Genomic DNA, 20,020 nt, shown 5'->3' with positions numbered 1-20,020 from the left:
ACTTTCAAATTTGTGGGAAAAAAACGAATAATATAAATGTTTTAGTGTTTCCAATAAAATAACTAAAGAAGAAGAAAAAAAGACCAAGTGAGACATCTTAATTATTAAGTGGTTTAGAAATATAATGATCTCTGTTTCTCCACGTATCAATCTTAATTATTTAATATTTAAGTGTTTAAGTGGCATTTTTAAAAAAAATCCACAATCTTGTGTATCTAATAAAAAAATAGAGCTGTCGGGAAATGAAAAACAAAAAGTAAGCAATCGACAGAAAATCTTTTTTTTTTTATGTTGTAAATGACAGAAAATAATTTCTTGCGATAAGAAAAGAGAGAGAAGAAGAAAAGAAGTGGGGGATAAAATGCAAGTTGTCGCTACCATTCCATTGTTTTTTTTTGTTTGAAGGAAAGTACCATACTACCATTCCATTGTTGATAAAAAGATGTTCGAATTAATTTCTTTTTTTTTGAGAAAGGGTTTACGAATTAATTATTTCTCTTGTCAAGGTTGTTTGTATTAGTTATTATTGTAGAGAATAATAAACATACACACTGATCATAAACCTTTTTTTTTATAACCGTAATAAATCCCAAAAAATTTTTAGGTTCAAAGATTAATCACTATCAGGTCCACATGATCCATATTTTTTTATCATTTAAAAAATTTCGAGTGACCAAGAAAAATCATACCCATAACGATACTCACAGCCGTGAACCATTTACCACTAGTCAAAAACCACTTGATTAATCATAAACTTTTTGTTACATGTTTTGCGTAAGCATCCGCATGCATCAACATATTGTAGATAATTTGAAACAATCTTTAATTGTGAATATTTTTAGCTGTGTACACAGAAATAACCGTCATGATTATCAAGTATATACATAATATGCGAACAGATTTATGCTTTAGTGATTTGTAACAGTGTTTTTCTAAATATAAATTTAATAATAATAAAAAAACAGTTTTGCTCGGCAAAACTATACCAGAGCAACTCTATTAGTATTATCTAATGGAGTATTTCATAATAAAAATAATCAAATGAAACATGTTACTTTCAGTGTTTTAAATATTTCTAAAGGTGTTTAAATTACATAGAAAATTAAATAATCTTTTTTTTTATCATCAACTTTACAGACTCATATTGACTCTGTAAAGAGTTCTTACGTGCCTATAAAATTAAATTATTTACAGATTATTTAATTATTTAACTTTACAGAAAATTAAATAATCTTAAAATAATAATTTTTGCTTTTATTTTTGATATTCATAAGAGTTCTTACGTGCCTATAAAGTTGCTCTTGCCTCTAATTTGGAAATGTGCGTATGTGAATGGTATATATATAATTATATAACTGAAAAGCAAAAACTAATTATTCATTCTCACCTAAAGTAAACTTGAGATAGGGTTGATGTCTCAATCTTTATACTATATATTTTGTAAGATAAAGTGAAAATAAAGAATGTTACATAACGAGATGCTTTTTTTGTTCAAACAAATTGAGCTATTTGGTTTAATTTTGTTGGAAATACAAAATTTAAAGACATTTGTGTAAAGCCTTTTTAAACCAAAACTAAGATGCAATAGTGATGCTAGGTTTTGAGAAAATAAGCATTAGGGCTGATTCAAAAACACAGGTACATTAGGTTTCGAGATAACTAGTTTCCAAACTATCTTACATTTGCACAGAATATACTAGCTATGAGTTGATAAAAAATCACACTTTAAATCTGTAATCATTCTGTTTAAATATTAAAGTAAGTACATACTATATTACTATATAACAACATCTTATTTCCTTTATAAAACACTACTGATAGCTAGTAGTAGAACACTTATTGTATACTATGATTCACCTAATACTAGTTACAAGGAAAATGTTGAATAAAAGAATTGATGTTTGAATGATGATGAGTCTATTAAATAATGAAATTTGATGATGTAAATAAAATTGGGATCACTAACACCACATGCCTTTTTAATTTTTTAACATTTTTACATCATCTTAATTATTTAAGATCAACTATTTTAATATAGATTAAATTATTTATTTTTATTCTTTATAAATGGAAACTATCTTTATTTTATTTGGAAAAATAATAACTATTAATTAGTGAAATATAAAATTAAAATTTATTAAATAAAATAGCTGTAAAAAGAAGATAATGCAAATGTTAAAAGGTAAGAAATAATTGTTGAACCTTAAAACTATTTTCATGTATAGAAAAAATACATTTTTATGCAAGGGGATGGACTGATGAAAAAAAGAGAGGAAAATGTAAATGAAAAGAAGAGAGCGAATGAAAAGACAAGTCAAACGTCAGATCGAACCACTTCCTTATCATACGACTGTCAGTGCTCTTCTGTGTTGTCATTCTTTTTTCTCTTATTTTCCTCACTATCTTTTACCCCTAAATTAAGCAAAGAGAGAAATAGCAATATTTTGTGTTCGAAAAAAAAAGAAGAGATATAGCAATATTCAAAACAAAAATAATTGGGAAGAAATAAATAAACTCTCACTCGTGCGCATGAGGTGGATATACCATCGAGAAATAGTTCGTACAAGATAGAATAATTGTAGAAAAATTCATCCAATCATCTCGTCAAAACCTCACAAATCAATTTTTTTTGGTCAATCATAAATTAGATTAACATCAATAGAGTTCTGTATCGGTTTGGTTACTTGAGTTCGGTAATAATAATAGAAGTAAAACCAACAGAAGGACCGTATCGATCCGGCCGACACGCTTCTCCATGGCCTTCCCACTCTTTCCCATCCGTTTTTAACTTCTTTTACTGGAAAATATTAGTATTTTTTGTCAAACAAGAATGGATTTTATTTTGATTGGTCTCACTTGTGAAATACAGCTTTCTCAGCTGGTGAATATGTGGGTTCGGACCACGACTGCGCCATTATCAGAGCCACGTTTTGACTTATGTGGTTGGATGTTTCATATTAATTCGGTTCTCTACCTGCAGATTGATCTGATTCTTGGTATTTTACACGAATAATAAACAGCCCGTGTTTTACTTTTATGATTACTGGTATTTTCATTAGAGTAGGGTGCGTACTTATACAAATATAGTTACAAATTTGAATCAAACAAATAAAAATTTGCTACGTTGCTATGAGGACATGAAAACGAGTGATTGTATATGCCTTTTAGACTTCGAATGGTAACCAGCTTCCCGTCTCGCCCGCAGTTAATAGTAACAAAAATCTCTGTATATACCCTATATCTATACATTTTTATAACTGTTAGAGCCAAACCGCAATTAAACCGCTTGTCCCGCACCGCTCAACCCGCAGTTACCATTCGGAGCCTAAGTATCACACGCGAGAATGTAAATTCATCAAAATTTTGACTGTTACAAAAGTAATCGTATTACAACTATTTCAATCATGGTTTACCACTCTGTTGACGATAATAATTGTAAAAAAAGTCGGCTTTTTCCATAGAATGAGATTAGTCTCATTTTGGTTTGAAATTCTCTCATTATAATTGAATGCTTGGCCAGAAAAATAAAACGAATTTAAATAAGAACAGGAGAAAAGTCGAGAAGGGGGTGGGAGGATTGGTCCAACGGTCAAACAGAAAACCATCAAATCATATTTTACTACAGTGAGGAAATTTATTTTACTCCTTCTGTCTTTTAACTAAATAAGGCCTATGTTCTTATCCTCCCAGTTTTACCAATTTATCCCATCTCCATGCACACATCCTTACACTTGCATTACATATTACACCCGTGTTGTTGTTCAGGCTTTCACATGTTCTGTATCAAGCCAAAAAGACAATTGCCGAGGGTTTTGGTTTTATTATATTATCCTACTCAATAATACGTCTTGTTTTGGAAATTTAATGTTTGATAAAGGTTAGTAGGATTTTGATTAGTGAGATGCTAATGATGTTCATTATATATATTTATTTCTATTAGTAGAATTTGCCACCCTTTCTTCTTTACTTCTTAATAATTATTTTTCCTCTTTTGGTAACCAAATCACTAAATCTCCCCATTGACTAATGCTTTAACCCTCTTTTTAGTAACACTTAACACTTTTTAACCATCTTAGTTTAAATATGTAAGCCGCCCGGTTCATCCATTCAAAATCTCTCTCTCTCTCTCTCTCTCTCTCTCTCTCTCTCTCTCTCTCTCTCTCTCTCTCTCTCTCTCTCTCTCTCTCTCTCTCTCTCTCTCTCTCTCTCTCTCTCTCGTCACGACCAAAAATATCTAAGACCACCAAGCATAAGAATCCTTCTTTCTCTCTCTCATAGAAAAGCAAGAAACTTCAAAAATAAAAGCTTCAGCTTTTATCCCTGGTAATTTTTTTTCTCCTTTTTCAAATACAAAAGATAAGCCATATCTTCCTCCTCTCACCAACCAACAAAATCAATCAAAGCAGGCAACTATTTTTTTTGGTTTTTATTTTTTGCCAAAGACTTCTTGCCAAACCCTAACTTTTTTTCCAAAGAAACTTAAAGAATCAAGAAATGAGCAGCCTCGAGGAATCCCTAAGATCTCTGTCCTTAGATTACCTAAACCTACTTATCAACGGTCAAGCTTTCTCCGACGTAACCTTCAGCGTCGAAGGTCGTCTAGTCCACGCTCACCGTTGCATCCTCGCCGCTAGGAGTCTTTTCTTCCGAAAATTCTTCTGTGGGACCGACTCACCACAACCCGGCACAGGCATAGACCCGACCCGACACGGATCAGTACCCGCTAGCCCAACAAGAGGCTCCCAGGCCCCAGCTGGAGTCATACCAGTGAACTCAGTCGGGTACGAGGTGTTTCTGTTGCTGCTTCAGTTTCTTTATAGCGGACAAGTCTCGATCGTGCCGCAGAAACACGAACCGAGACCTAACTGTGGAGAGAGAGGATGTTGGCACACTCACTGCTCAGCCGCCGTCGATCTTGCTCTTGATACTCTCGCCGCCTCTCGTTACTTCGGCGTCGAGCAGCTTGCATTGCTCACACAGGTTTCTCTCTCTCTCTCTCTCTCTCTCTCTCTCTCTCTCTCTCTCTTCACTCATCATGCACATCCTAAGGCAAGAACATAATTGTTGTTGTTCTGCTCCTTTTAGTTTTTTTTTTCATGAGTTTGGCTTAAATTTGTTTTAATTTCAAAACCCTTTTTGATTATATGTATCAATATATGTTATAATCTTTGTTGTTGTGTTCATTTCATGTATAAATGAGGTTATTTTCTTTCAAAGAAACCATCTTCCTAACTTTTCCGAAATTATAAAACATTGGTTTTAGTTGCACGGATGCGCATTTTATTTTCCCAAAAGGAGAAACTTTGAATAGCTATATTATTTAGTTGGATCTATTCACTTTTGTAGTCTTAATTTCTTAGACAAACTCTTTGTTCCCCCAATTTTCCTCATTTGTGTGTTTTGATAATAATCCATGCATACATAACGAATGAAACCTACTCCACCATCAAAACATCCATCTGAGATAACAAAAAAATTAAAAAAGAAACATATATAACCTAAAAAGGAAATTATACCCACTTGCTGAAAATATGTCGGTTCTTTCTATTTAACATTAACCAATAAACTATTGGTGTTTATTGGCAGAAACAACTAGTAAGCATGGTGGAGAAAGCCTCAATAGAAGATGTGATGAAAGTCTTAATAGCATCAAGGAAGCAAGACATGCATCATTTATGGACCACTTGCTCTCACTTAGTAGCCAAGTCTGGTCTCCCTCCGGAGATTCTAGCCAAACATCTAACCATAGATGTTGTTGCCAAGATTGAAGAGCTTCGTCTCAAATCTTCAATAGCTCGACGTTCTCTAATGCCACATCATCACCACCATGATCTAACCGTTGCTCAAGACCTCGAAGATCAAAAAATTAGAAGGATGAGACGAGCTTTAGACTCATCAGACGTGGAGTTAGTGAAGCTAATGGTTATGGGAGAAGGACTCAATCTTGATGAGTCGCTGGCATTGCATTACGCTGTTGAAAGCTGTAGTAGAGAAGTAGTGAAGGCTTTGCTTGAACTTGGTGCAGCCGATGTGAATTACCCGGCAGGTCCCGCGGGGAAAACACCGTTGCACATCGCGGCTGAAATGGTCTCTCCGGACATGGTGGCTGTTCTGTTAGACCACCATGCAGATCCAAATGTAAGGACGGTCGGTGGAATCACTCCTCTTGATATCCTTAGGACGTTGACTTCGGATTTCTTGTTCAAAGGGGCAGTTCCTGGATTGACTCACATTGAACCTAACAAGCTTAGGCTTTGCCTTGAGCTTGTTCAATCCGCTGCAATGGTGATATCTCGAGAAGAAGGTAACAATAGCAACAATAATGATCACAACAATGCCATTTACCCTCAGATGAACGATGAGCGCAATAGTGGAAGTAGTGGAGGAAGTAATAACAATTTGGATTCAAGATTTGTGTATCTCAATCTTGGAGCGGGTCAGATGGGTCCGGGTAGGGATCATGGAGACGACCATAACAGTCAGAGGGAAGGTATGAGTCGGCATCATCATGACCCATCTACTATGTATCATCACCATCATCAACATCACTTCTAGTTCTCTTTTAATCTCTCTATCTCGACCAATAAGACTGGAAATATATTTATTAATTTAGTTTTATGTCTTCTATATATATTTTTTATATGGAAATTGAGGACATACGAAGAAGAGTTGCATGAAGGAATTTGAGTTCATGCATTATATAATTAAAAGACTTAGGTTTGTTTAATCTAGTTCTCTAGAGTTGTATTGATTAGTCATTTGATTAATTTTGTCATCAGTTAATTCCTTATCTTTCTACCCTAATATCTTGCTATTTCCAAGTCTTTTTGTGTACCAATTAAGAAATTTTATTGGAGACACTTCAAATTTATTTAACAATTAACATAGTTATTAGTACCAAAGATGTTCAGTCTGGTTAAAAAAATTGTCAGAAAGGTAATCCTATCGCGACAATAATTTCACACTATTTTGTTTTATCCTTGATTCGAGAACTGTCTTTTAATTGAAGTTCTTGTATGTATTTTCATCAGCAATGTCTTATCGAGTATAACCATATTATATATACACAACATCATTCTTTTTTTCATCCATTTGAAAAGTTCAGATAGTTTCTATATATATATGTTGTGTGGCTGCTATCCATCGACGTATGGAATTCGCAATTTCCACATGGACTATCGCTTGTATATCATCACTTATTTATTATTTCGGACGTATTATTCATAACACAAACAAATAAAATCATGTGAATTGATTGGGAGACTTAGAATGGAAGCAATCAGTTTTTCATCTCTAATAACAAATTTGAGACATCATATCCTTTGTTGTGTAAAGATTAGCACAATGGGATTGGGACATTACATGACAAAACACCTTTGATCATATTAAAACATCCAGACGCATGGGCATATATATAGATATACATGTGAAGGAAAAAGGAGAGAAACAAATGAAAAGTAGAAAAGCCAATATTTACGGAAGTGTCATTGTCATTACTACAATGTAGAGCCCAATCAATCCGATCTAGTGTCTTCGGTCAGTATTCTTCGATACTTTGCTTTCATTGCAAATAAAATGTTTTCTTGGCTGCATTATCCCCCTCCCCTAACTTATTCCATAAAATAAATTAGCTTTTGCAGGACTATATTTAGCCAGAAAATAGATAATGAGATGTACGAATTGAAAAAAAAATACAATAAAAAAAAACAGTAATTGAAAAATAATAACCAATTCCATAATGTCAAAATTACTTAGAAATAGAACCATTTGAAATATTCTTTCAAGAGTGATTTGTGACTTTTGTGCGAGGTTGTCTTATTTTGAACAGCGTGCAGTGAATTATTTTTACTATCAAAAATATAATAACACCATAAGCACATGATACTTTACAATTTACCTTCATATTATTATTTATTTATTTACAGCAGAAAGATCAACTAGGGCAAAAAAAAACTATAGGTGTAAGAACATGAATAGTCTATAAATTATCAATCAACGAACTTCGATATATAATTACTGTATGAAGATCTAAACATTCAATTTTGTTGATTCATATTAACTATGTAAGCGTTATTGAGTTCACAATCAACTAACTTATAAAAGTAAGGAGTGATCCAAATAACAACATAGGAACTTGGTTGGTTCTGGAACAACTTATTATGTTATGTATTCCACCACCAAAGAAGACAAAATCTTCTCCAAATCATAATTCCTTACCATACATGTAGGTATTCTTGAATCTTGATTAAGATATATTCCCAATTCACCTTCATCGTTTAGTTTCTTGAGCTTCTCAACACCACCAATGTAGATGCCTCTTACGAAAACCTAAGGCAACCAAATCGGTTTCTCTTCCCCAAGTGAAATCTGAAGCTCTGTCCTGTAATGAGAGTCCATTAAGATATCACGTTCCTCTACCGCGACCCTAAACCCTCTTAGTACCGTCCTTACAAAACAACAATCCTCATAAGTCTTTTGAATTCCTCTGAGGCTAGTAAAGTACAATACTATCTTGTTCTTCTGTCTCATGCAACCTTGGTCTTCATGAGAACTCACTTGTAAGCTGATTGAAGTCGTTTGATTTAAGTGGCTGCATGTGACTGGTTTGGTGTTTTTGCCAAGTAGTTGGGAAGATAACGCTCTCTTTTAAGATGCGAAGATCTAAGCCAGAGAGAAAAGATTCTTCAGCCAGATGTTTCCACAGAGGATGCTTAGGTTTAGAATGCAAATGAATCCAATCTTCGTCGTCGTGACCGTTCATAACCTCCCATGTGTTAATCATAGCGTCAGAAGACAACGAGTTGTGTGATTCAGGCATGTTCTTTTTGCCTGCAAATATATACGATGTAAAACTGAATAGGTTATAAAGAATTATGTTTATAAACAACAAGAACCCTAAATAAACGAATAGGTTATAAAGAATTATGTTTATAAACAACAAGAACCCTAAATTTGACTTACCTCACCTTGGCTCTTCAGAAAGATGAAAGACCTAATTTTTTTCTCAGATTTGGGGATGAATCGTGTTTTTCTTTACTGGTAAAAGGGTTTTTACACAACTCATGACGTTTTTTAGATTTAATGAAACGCTTCGTTTTAATTTAACGGAGTTCCGTTAAGAAAAGCTAACACTGTCGACGGAGGGTTAACGACACTAAGAAATCAATAGTTTAAGGTTTAAAAGCCTAAAATTATAGTTCGAGGTTTTTCTTCCGAAAAATAAATAGTTCGAGGTTTAAATCACTAAATTCCCTACAAAAAATAAATAAAAAAGATGATGGTCCAATCGGAATCGGTTTAATGGGTCATAGTGGGCTCAGAAGGCGAAAGCCCCCGTTATCCTTCCACCGTCAAGAGCGGGAGGTTTACGCTGCTCTGTGAAACCAGCCTCACGCAGTCTCCCCCACTCTAAGAAACACGTGACCCAAGCCTTCGCTCAAGCTGCATGCCTCAACTCCCAACTTGGAATGGGCATGCCATAAATAGCCCCAACCGATAACTCCTACAAAATATTCAGTTTTTCGGTAAATACTTTATATATTGCAGCCTATAATCTTTAGTGTTATTTTAAAATTTCTAGCCACATTCTAAATTTGTATTAATGTATTCTAAGCTCTCTTTTATGGTATCTATTTTTTATCAATTAATTTAGTAAAACTTCATATGCTCCCTAAATCAGTGGACAAACCACACTAAAATCGCTATTCTAGAGAAACGGAGAAAACAAAGGTTCCAAACCTCTCTCACCATCATCATACATTAGTTCATGATACAACTATGCATTAAAACAATATTGACTTCTTTTTTTATTTTTTCTCAAAATCTATATGTTAATCCCCAGTTTTTAAGTAAATAGATAATATACTGAAGTCTATAATTTTTAGTGTTTTTTTTTTAAATTTTTAACCACATTCTACATTTGTATTAATGTATTTTAAACTCTCTTTCATGATACATGAGCATCATTCTATTTTCTTTATCAATTAATTTAGTAAAACTTCATATGCTCCGTGAATCAAAGAGTTGCGTGATTCAGACGACAACAAGTTGTGTGATTCAGACGTGTTTTTCTTGTCTGCAAACGTAAAACTGATTCGCTTATACGAAAAAAATGAAAAAAAAAATTGGTCCAATCGGAATCAGCTTATTGGGTCATAGTAAGGCTCGGCAGGCGAAGGCCCGTTATCCTTCCACCGTCAAGAGCGGGAGGTGTACGCTGCTCTGTGAAACCAACCTCACGCAGTCTCCCCCACTTTAAGAAACACGTGACTAAAGCCTTCGCTCAAGCCGCATGCCTCAACTCCTAACCTGGAACGGGCAGGCCATAATAAGCCCAACAAACCCGGCCCAACGAGATCGACCCAACGTCCTATCATCCTATTGTCTCCACATGGATTATAAGCCCACGCTACCGAGCTCGACGTTCAAACACTAGAAACTTATCTATTATATACAACTAAGAAAAGCTTTGTGTTTCAGATGTGGGACAAATATAAGATTTGCAGCTTCGTAAATCTCGTGCTTTGCTTCCGCTCTCTCTGCTTCTCTGAGTTTCTAGACTTGATTGTTGAACCTCTCTGTATTCATCTTGTATACGATTTTCTAGAGATGAAGTACTTGTAATACCACCAAACCAGACTTGTACTGTGAGAAAAGTATTTTTGCTAGTTACCAAATATATGGATTCTTGGTTTGTGTCAAAGTTATGACATAACTGTTGGTCAATGCTTTCTCCATTTTGCTGTCTTATCCATAGTGAAACCCGTTGCTTATTCCATATTGAGGTGTTTGCTTCAGCTGCAAATGCAGTGGATAAAGTCCTTCTAGGTCATGTATCTGTCCATTGGACTGCACTAGTAGATGTGCCTGCTAATTCTATATCTGAGGGTACTTGAAACTCAATCCGTTATGTCGAATACCGCATCCAAACTCAAATGTAGGAGGGTCTTCTGGCATAGTGTAGCTGCTAGTGCAACGGTTTTGAGGTCCACTTTATATGGGGAAAGAAAAAAAGAATGATTCATGTTAATGCTTCAGAAGTCTTATAGAGCTTAATTATATTTTCTTTTGCTTCAAAACAAACAAAAACTCAGACAAAACTTGGATAAATAAATAAACAAGAAAACTTAGTAGATTTTATTTACTCTTGAGATTGTTTTAAACCAGGAAACTAATAAGTATCAAAACTGAGAATTTGCTGATTTTTCATATAATGAAATACAAGTAACAACTGTTACCGTTACCATTACCATCATCATCTACATTTATCTTCCATCTTCATTCTCTCTGTATTTACCAGAAGAAGCATTCCTATGAAAAGAAACTCTGAAGCATTGAGGACACCGAACGGGTCAGACCGAGGTTGTAATGTCATTGTATTTAGGACGTGATCGGTCAGCAGATATCACTTCTTCCATTGCTTTCCTCTTATTACTACTCAACATTGGTTCTTGTTGTTCCAACTCAAGTTCTTGATTCAGAGGCAAGATCATTTCAACCACCAATGATTCTTCTGGTTTCGAAGTTGCATTCTCTTCTTCAGCTACCTTCTCACCTTCTTTCTTCAACTTGGTTTTCATCATATGAGGTTTCAACTTGGTAACATCAGCCAACTTTACTGGTTTCAAGAAAAACTCTTCAGCTCCTTCTTCCAGACATCTGTAGTTCACATTTTCAGGACATTTAAACCAGATCCATTGCAAGAAAACTACACAGCTAATGTTTCTTTTTTTAGGTCTAAAGTTGAAGTCTTGTCTCGCAAGTAATACTAATGCCTATTCACAAATCAAAAGAAACAGAGGTTTTACCTGGAGATTCTAGCAGGAACGTTCTCTGATGACATTATTACTACAGGAATGCTTCTAAACGCTGCTGATTCTTTAACTTTCTTGAGCAGATCATAACCAGTCATGCCAGGCATACAATAGTCTGTGATTATGAGATTTATTTCAACTTCCTGCTTAAACCCAAAAACCAACAAAACATTCAAAAAAACAAGAAGATGATTGTAAATTTTGAACAAAACCAAATGAACGATGAAAAAGAACAGAACCTGATGAGTTTCGAGTGAATTTGGGTCGTTACTTTCTCTCAAACCTAGAAACTCTAGAGCTTTGGAGCCGGAATCAACTGTAGTTACTGCAAACATACGACAAAAAAAAAAGCGTTTTTTAGAATCTTGTCTATGTTTCTCCAAGAACATAACTGAAAGATTTTGGTTTTTGTTCTGTTTTACCTTGACATGAAGACTTTTGCAGCAATCTCTCTATCATTTTCCGATCCAATTGACTATCATCAACAGCCAAAACATGGAACTGTGACTCTCTTACCATACCCATTGTGCTAAGTTTCTAACTTTTATATTTTTTTTTGTTTTGAATGAGCTTAGAAATGGACGGGAAATAAAAGATGGAGAGAAAGAGAGGGAGAGAGATAGAGAATAAAACTAAAGTTTGGATCTAGCTTTGAGTTACGGACTAAGCAAGTTTTGAGGGATTAAAGTAATGTTCTGATAAGTAGACAACGAGGAAGGAAATAAAGAAACTTTGGTTAATGGATTAAAATAATGGAAAGAAATCTATATGAAGATTTTAAAGGATTAAAGATAAGAAGATGAGGGATTTGATTAATGTGTATACTACCACAACCACATGCATTGTTATTTTACCGCCCACAGATAGTTTAGTTGTTTTAGAAGGCTGGCAAAGAATAATAATAACTTGTGTTTGAGTGTTTTTTTGTTGTCTATAACTTATACACATACACTTCCAAATTTCAATGGGATTATAACAGATTCAACTAACGTATACTTGGCAGTAAGATTCGTTGGCAGAAGAATAGGAAACTGTTAGCACTTGGGGTTATGCGGTAGTGGCAAAGACATGGCAATGTTCACTTGATTCTCTGCCAAAGATTTGCCTCCCATAGTCATGCCCATCATCACCATTTATCAATCATCATCATCTTTTTTACACGACACGTATCTTAAGTATGGTAGACACACATGAAAGGTCCCTCCAAATTATCTTTCCCTCTTATTGCTCTAGTGGGTTCCATATTGTCCTTCTCATTTCAACATTTTCCCCCCTTTTTGGCCTTTCCAATCTTCCCTGATTACTTTTTAATAAACTTTTTATTTTGTTTGTTAACAGACTGTTGGCAATGACCATTCCTACTGATTTCAAAAATAAAAATTTGGTCGCTTCATACTAATTGTTCAATCTCTTAAACTATTATAGAAAATTTTTACTCATACAACTATATATGTGTGATAAATCATGCCGTTTTGATTACCTAAGATAAGTTATGTGATAAGAATTGCTATACCACCACTTTTATGAAGGGTGGCTGAATCGAATGTCAACATCAACAAATTTTCAATTTCTTTATTTGAATGAATGGAATCATTTTAGTTTATTCTAGTCTAATACTTGCCACGGACCAACACAACTTGTTGACATATTTGGAATATGAATTGCACGGCCAAAACAATCTCTTTCTAACTAGTTATCAAGAAAAATAAACTCCCACTTGTTTTTATAGTCTTGCTCTTGCATATCGTATTTTTACCTTGAAGATCAACCAGACGAAACAAAAATTAAATTATATATATATGTATATCCAATCTAGTAATCAAAGAGATCGAGACGCAAGAGTCAAAAAGATCATGGTGTTGACTAAAAACGATTTGATGAATGGAGTGATCATGAAATTGTAATGCACGATGTGTCGGGTAGACATGCTTTGAATCTCAATAACCCTAAAGATATATGTATAGTCGGATAGATCTTCGATTGAGATCTTGTCTCTTTAAACTTCAGCACAACCATCCATGTCTCTTTGATGATAGAGGACCCCTCCTCTTCTTCAAAACATTTCATATATATAAATTTATCATGACAACTTTTGACCCTACAAGTTTGAAGAAGAAGACCACGACACGAGTTAGTGGGGTGAGTGAAAATATCAAGTGGATGTAAATTAGACGATACATACATATTTAGCAAGTAAAAATTAAAAAATTCTAAACCAACACATACACTTACCAGTGAAAATAATAGATAATAAGTAGTTATGTATTTGCCCTAGCTAGTAATCAGTTAAGATTTGTCTATGACGTAAAAAGAACTGGCAAAGAGAAGAAAAATAATACTAATAATAATTTGTTGGAATATGTATGTCTTTATCAGATTAACGACGATAAAAACATTATCAAGACTATTTATTATCACAAAAGTAGAATCCTTGTAATAAGCAAAACAAAAGTAATTATTTGACTAGTTCTACACAAATATATAATAAGAACATACCATTTTACTTTGAAAATTTTCAACTTTATGACTTGACCTTTGAAAGAAATCCATTGTGTAATTTCCAAATCATATTCGACGAATATTTAGTATTTGACTAGTAAATTGTGATATGATTTTATATTCGGCTCAAAACTATATCCATGTGTATAAAAATAAGATTTAAGATTGGTACAAATGCAAAGTCAATGTCACTAAATTAAAATTATTAACGCATAGAGAGACGTCGGCATGTGACATGAAAGAAGATATGGTTGATCGCATCTGGTGGCCTCCACCTTTGATTTGCTTATTTTATTTTAGACATATTAATTTTGTCTAATTTTTCACAATCATTATTAAAATTTAACAATCTAGTATCTACTCTCCCTAATAATAAAACTCTATCAGAAACAGTATGTGGATCACGATATATTTTAGCATCTAAAACATTCATAGTGGCAAAATATGTTTGATGAGAAGACTCTTGATATCGCTTCTTTTAAGTTAACCACTTGACCATCATAGATCATTTTCTTATAGATCATCATAGATCATTTTCATTTTATATTTCTCATCATTTAAATCATAAATACATGCTAGTTGTGTAACATGTTAACTTATGGAAACTATGTTCCTTACAGTCACCTAATTATGGTTCTAGAAAAAGCAACCTAATTAATAAGAAAATGAATATTACGTGTGGACTGTGGTTGTACCCAACGGGTCTTATAATTGATGGAATATGTTAACATTGTATCTACCAATTATAAGCCTACATTATTATTAGTTTATGTAGTTATTTGTTTCGGTGTGTATAAATTAGTGTTGAACCACGTTAGTTCACGGTGATATCATTATTAATAACTAGATTTTATAAAAAGAAATGAGCTTATATATGGTCCTAATACGGTGAACCAAACCTCGACCATTATTTTAAGAGATACGACCGGACGTTGAGATCTACTTTGAGAATATTAACAGCTCGACTTGTCGACAAAAAAAAAAGAAACAACTCTAGTTATATAACTTTTGCATATTCCAATAACTTCGTTTGCTTGTGATCCATCTTATTTCCTTCTGAGTTACATGCTAACACTTTTGAGTGTAAGTAGATATGGGATCGTAAAGTTAATTTCATGTGGAATTTAATTAAGTTGAAATGTAGATAGTCCTTATGTTTCTTACCCCTATATGGTTTCACCATTAGTCCTTGAGGTCCGTAAAATACAAAATAGTAAACTAAATCTTAAAATACCCTTACAAGCGATGTTAAGACACAATTGGCTAGTGCCCCTCCGATAGAACACAAGGCCAATGTTTACCCACCAAATCTTTATATTTTATGTTACGTATCATTATGTTCGTGTAAACTCCTTTTTTTCCTTTTGATTATAAAGCTCACGTTAACTTTCTTTCTAACACCACAATTAATATCTTTATTTTGTTGTAGAGTGATGTTTGGTTATAATATCAAGGTTTAGTACTCTCTCCGTATCACTTTAAGTGATGTTTTAAAAGAATTTTTTTGTTTAATTTTAATTAATGTTTTCAAGTTTTTATGTAAAAAATAAATGCAATTTTATGTTTTTGACTATTTGTATTTTGCAATAGGATTTTCTATTGGTTGAATTATATGTATTTATTATTATTTTTAGACAAACGAGAAAAATTAAATAAAAGTTTATAATTTTTTAATAGGTGTGCAAAAATCTTAAAATCTACTTATTTTAATACAGAGAGAATACCAATCTAGTGGAGTAGGGTATAGCAATAGAGATCCTATCTTGCCAAACTATCAACCTTTCTTGACACACGTATTTAAGAAAACGAATTTATGTCGATACATTTTTTTTTTAAAATGTTTGATTAGTAAATGTATATTATGGTGAATATTCACGAGGTTTTTGAACAATGGTTACTTTGTTATGATATCAATCGTTCTATTTCGATGAAATCATTACATATGTATAATTGATACGTCTCTAAGGGTCACAATGGACTCTCTATCTAAGTATTAATATTAGGTAGTAGGTACCTTGAGTGAGAGTATTAAGGGAATGATGTTTGATATATAATACAATACGACAATCATCGGGCCCGTCTTGACATATTATTGGGCTAAATTGGACTCGATATAAAAGTGAACCGAGCCTCATCTTAATATAACTGGTTTTTTTTTTTTTTTTGGAACACTCTTAATATAACTGGTTAAATAGCAAAAAACATGAAGGGAATGAAGAATAACAAAAAGTCATTGGGTTGTTTCTTAAATTATTAGTTTTGAAATTATTCTAGACTTGGCACTGAAGAATGACAAAAAGGTCTTACGTAACTCTTAAGCATCAGAAAAGGCTCGATAATAAGTTGGGCTCAAGTCAAGGATGATGCCCAGCCAAGCATCACCATCAACTAGTTATGATCTAAGAGGCGACTCTCTCAGGCTACAAGACCAACTCTCAATTCTGATTATTCTGAAACCTGGAATAGCTATTTCGTGACGATTTAGTATTGTTTATGTCCTCTCTATAAGAAAATTCAAGCTAATTGCTTTCCGGGGAGTTTAACATATGACTATAAACCCATAAACTTTGATTGTAAATTAATAAGGAGAATCTTCGCAAATGCGTTATGAAAAACAATATGTTGTTCAAGTATAAAAGAAGAAAACGTGAAGCAGACTAGTACTCCTTTTCTTTCCACCACAACCAGAATATTTTTCAAAAGAAAAAAAAAAGACAGAGAGACACGTCAAAAATATTCTGGAATTTCGTTCTTCCTTTTCACAAAGTGAGATTCTCACAAGATGCTGCATGGCAGAACGGTTGGTTTATCAATAAATATGATTAAAATTATACAAACCAAATATTTTTAGGAAAATCGCAAATTTAACTTTCAACTTGATAATTTAACAGTTGTACTAAATCTTTATTTCAATCCCTCTTACTTTTTTTTGTCAGAAATCTTTATTGAAATCTAAGTCCATTTCGTACATGTAAAAAACAACTAAATAGAAAAGTAATATTCGGAAAATACAGAAGTAAAAAAGATAAAGTAGTAATATGGGTCGCTTCTCTTAATCGCTTATGCTTTTCTCTATTTATTCCTTCTCTCTCACGTATTCTCAAACATGAAATATCCAACTAGTAAAGTAATCATGCACTTAATTGAGTAATTAGCCATTTCAAACTCACACTTAAAACACACATTTTTCGGAAGAGAAGGTAAAGCTAGCAGCTACACAACAATGCCAATAAGCCGGAAATTTCGGACATGGGCAGTTGTTACGGCAGTAATAGCCGTCCTAGTCGTCTTCGTCGGGCCATACATCATCGGACCGGAGAGTATAGTGGGCTCGAAAAACGTCCTAACCAAGGCGACGATGATCCCGCTTCCCGTTGATGGACCGGAAAGCCTGGACTGGGACCCACAAGGGGAAGGCCCATACGTCGGCGTCACCGATGGTAGCATACTCAAATGGCGCGGTGCGGATCTTAGCTGGGTCAAATTCGCCTACTCAACTCCCGACAGGTTTGTTTAACTTGTATATTGCCCAAAAGACTGAGTGTTTCCATGCACATATGTTTTTAGTGATGAGTTTGTTCACTATTCCACAAGGATTAATAAAAACATTTACACATCGTAAATGTATATGGATATTTTTGTTTGGCATATTACATTTGTTTGATTTTGCAATTGCTAATATTCGCTAAAAACACTCAAATACTGTTATTTTTTCTATATGAGATAACACAACTATTTATCATGTATAAATGGATATAACCGCAATTTTAAATTAATTCAAAGGCTAGAATAAATCTGTTTATAGATTAATGATATTATAGGAGTCACATACATGATAAATTTTCAATGTTTGTATTTGGTGTATAAATGAAGAGGGAACTGTTCGAGACATAAGGTGGAACCTGCGTGTGGAAGGCCTTTAGGACTGAGCTTCGAAAAAAAATCGGGAGATTTGTACTTTTGTGACGGTTACTTAGGGGTAATGAAAGTTGGGCCTAACGGAGGATTGGCCGAGAAGGTCGTGGACGAGGTAGAAGGTCAGAAAATTATGTTTGCGAATCAAATGGATATAGACGAAGAAGACGATGCTATTTACTTCAATGATAGCAGCGACACCTACCACTTTGGGTATTATAACTTCACCTCTATATTACTTCCTTTAATTATCTATTTAATTCGGGAATCAAATTTGGGTTGTTTGTTAACGTTTTCCTTAAAATGTTTACAATAATATGCTTCCTGATAAACCCACGATTTTTAGAATTTTATATTGCAAATTTGAAATTGTCTTAAAGGGTAAATATTATTTTGCATTTATAAGTGAAGATAAAACTAAAGATGAAAACACTTATGTTTTTATGAATTTTTATGTTTTTTTTTTGCATATAGGAAAACCGAAAACACCCAACGTAAAATAAGTTTATCTTTTCATTTGCATTTAGAGTTTTTTGTTTCCAAAAAATGTTAATAGTTTTTTTTTGCTAAATAATAAGCATTATGTATATATTGGAATATAATGGTGATGCAATGATATCATGAGCTTTTCAAAACAAGAAATTATATATTTAAGTACTAATTTTTGGTTTCATTATAACATGTAAACCCAAAGAAAAATCCACTTTTCTTTTTTACCAAGTTATTACTAACACGTATAAATTTACTTTCTGTCGGCATATGCTAAAATTATTACGTTCGTGTATGGATCAGGGACGTATTCTACGCGTTTCTGTGTGGCGAAAAGACGGGAAGAGCGATTCGATATGACAAGAAGACAAAAGAGGCCAAAGTTATAATGGACGGTCTACATTTCCCTAATGGTCTTGCCATAAGCAAAGATGGTTCGTTCGTGCTTTCCTGTGAGGTTCCAACGCAACTTGTTCATCGATATTGGGTCAAAGGACCTAAAGCAGGGACCCGCGACATATTCGCTAAGCTCCCGGGCTACGCTGATAACATCAGGAGGACCGAGACAGGGGATTTTTGGGTTGCCTTGCATTCTAAGAAAACTCCGTTTTCTAGGCTTTCGTTGATGCATCCGTGGATTGGGAAGTTTTTCATGAAAACGTTGAATATGGACCTGTTGGTTTTTCTATTTGAAGGAGGAAAGCCTCATGCAGGTGCCGTGAAGCTCTGCGGCAAGACCGGTGAGGTTATGGAGGTTCTTGAGGATAGTGAAGGGAAGAATATGAAATTCGTAAGTGAGGTTCAAGAGAGAGATGGTAAGCTTTGGTTTGGGTCTGTGTTTCTGCCTTCTGTTTGGGTTCTCGATCGTCAGTGATCTAAAGTTACGGCTTCCTTGAACTGTTTTAAATCTGTACCGTCATTATAGAATCTATTGTGCTCCTACACTGTCATTTTCCCATGTGTGTAGATTTGATAATTAGTTTATAAAAAGTATTTGCGGTATCCGGTTAGGTTTGCTCTTAAACTTATAAAGCCTTTCAAGACTTTTGGTTTTATAATTTACTGAAATGTTGGCTTCCTCTTTTGTTAAAGGAGATTTTGATTTCCCTATGGTTCACTTCCATTTTTTTCTTTCAATTTGATTTTTTTTTTTTTTGAAGAAAGGCTTATTCAATTTGATTATATTTTCGAGTATTTTCGGGTTTTAATGTTAATATATTCAACTAATAAGTAAATTGTTAAATCCTATCTACAAGCTCAAAGAGAGGAATATCTCATGATGGAACAAAAAAGTGCCAATTTAA

At 33.8% G+C, this 20,020-nt stretch overlaps 3 protein-coding genes across 3 annotated transcripts; 2 read left to right on the top strand and 1 right to left on the bottom strand.

Moving 5' to 3' along the window:
- The first annotated feature begins 4,255 nt into the window (after nucleotides 1-4,255).
- On the top strand, nucleotides 4,256-7,438 carry LOC103866551 (regulatory protein NPR5). Its single transcript, XM_009144491.3, has 2 exons — nucleotides 4,256-4,980; nucleotides 5,587-7,438. Exons 1-2 carry the CDS (start codon nucleotides 4,495-4,497, stop codon nucleotides 6,553-6,555), a joined length of 1,455 nt encoding a protein of 484 aa, XP_009142739.2. The 5' UTR covers nucleotides 4,256-4,494; the 3' UTR covers nucleotides 6,556-7,438.
- Nucleotides 7,439-11,109: 3,671 nt separating this feature from the next.
- Nucleotides 11,110-12,702, bottom strand: LOC103866550 (two-component response regulator ARR8). Its single transcript, XM_009144490.3, has 4 exons — nucleotides 12,236-12,702; nucleotides 12,053-12,138; nucleotides 11,808-11,956; nucleotides 11,110-11,658 (listed from the first exon to the last, which is right to left on the bottom strand). Exons 1-4 carry the CDS (start codon nucleotides 12,336-12,338, stop codon nucleotides 11,352-11,354), a joined length of 645 nt encoding a protein of 214 aa, XP_009142738.2. The 5' UTR covers nucleotides 12,339-12,702; the 3' UTR covers nucleotides 11,110-11,351.
- Nucleotides 12,703-17,440: 4,738 nt separating this feature from the next.
- Nucleotides 17,441-19,720, top strand: LOC103866549 (protein STRICTOSIDINE SYNTHASE-LIKE 1). The gene is made up of 3 exons (XM_009144489.3): nucleotides 17,441-17,819; nucleotides 18,186-18,440; nucleotides 19,020-19,720. Exons 1-3 carry the CDS (start codon nucleotides 17,536-17,538, stop codon nucleotides 19,588-19,590), a joined length of 1,110 nt encoding a protein of 369 aa, XP_009142737.1. The 5' UTR covers nucleotides 17,441-17,535; the 3' UTR covers nucleotides 19,591-19,720.
- Nucleotides 19,721-20,020: the final 300 nt, after the last annotated feature.

Source organism: Brassica rapa, chromosome A05 (assembly GCF_000309985.2).
Source record: "Brassica rapa cultivar Chiifu-401-42 chromosome A05, CAAS_Brap_v3.01, whole genome shotgun sequence".
Classification (NCBI taxonomy): Eukaryota; Viridiplantae; Streptophyta; class Magnoliopsida; order Brassicales; family Brassicaceae; genus Brassica; species Brassica rapa.
Note: the sequence above shows the minus strand (reverse complement) of the source record. Positions and strands in the feature narration are given on the sequence as shown.

Bases quoted from the DNA above. Each gene is read 5' to 3' on its own strand.
- LOC103866551 (XM_009144491.3), top strand. From the start codon at position 4,495: ATGAGCAGCCTCGAGGAATCCCTAAGATCTCTGTCCTTAGATTACCTA. The intron at 4,981-5,586 runs GTTTCTCTCTCT...GTTTATTGGCAG, and splicing joins AGCTTGCATTGCTCACACAG to AAACAACTAGTAAGCATGGT.
- LOC103866550 (XM_009144490.3), bottom strand. From the start codon at position 12,338: ATGGGTATGGTAAGAGAGTCACAGTTCCATGTTTTGGCTGTTGATGAT. The intron at 11,957-12,052 runs GTTCTGTTCTTT...GGGTTTAAGCAG, and splicing joins ATTCACTCGAAACTCATCAG to GAAGTTGAAATAAATCTCAT. The intron at 11,659-11,807 runs GTAAAACCTCTG...TGTGAACTACAG, and splicing joins GTTCCTGCTAGAATCTCCAG to ATGTCTGGAAGAAGGAGCTG.
- LOC103866549 (XM_009144489.3), top strand. From the start codon at position 17,536: ATGCCAATAAGCCGGAAATTTCGGACATGGGCAGTTGTTACGGCAGTA. The intron at 17,820-18,185 runs GTTTGTTTAACT...GTATAAATGAAG, and splicing joins GCCTACTCAACTCCCGACAG to AGGGAACTGTTCGAGACATA. The intron at 18,441-19,019 runs GTATTATAACTT...TGTATGGATCAG, and splicing joins AGCGACACCTACCACTTTGG to GGACGTATTCTACGCGTTTC.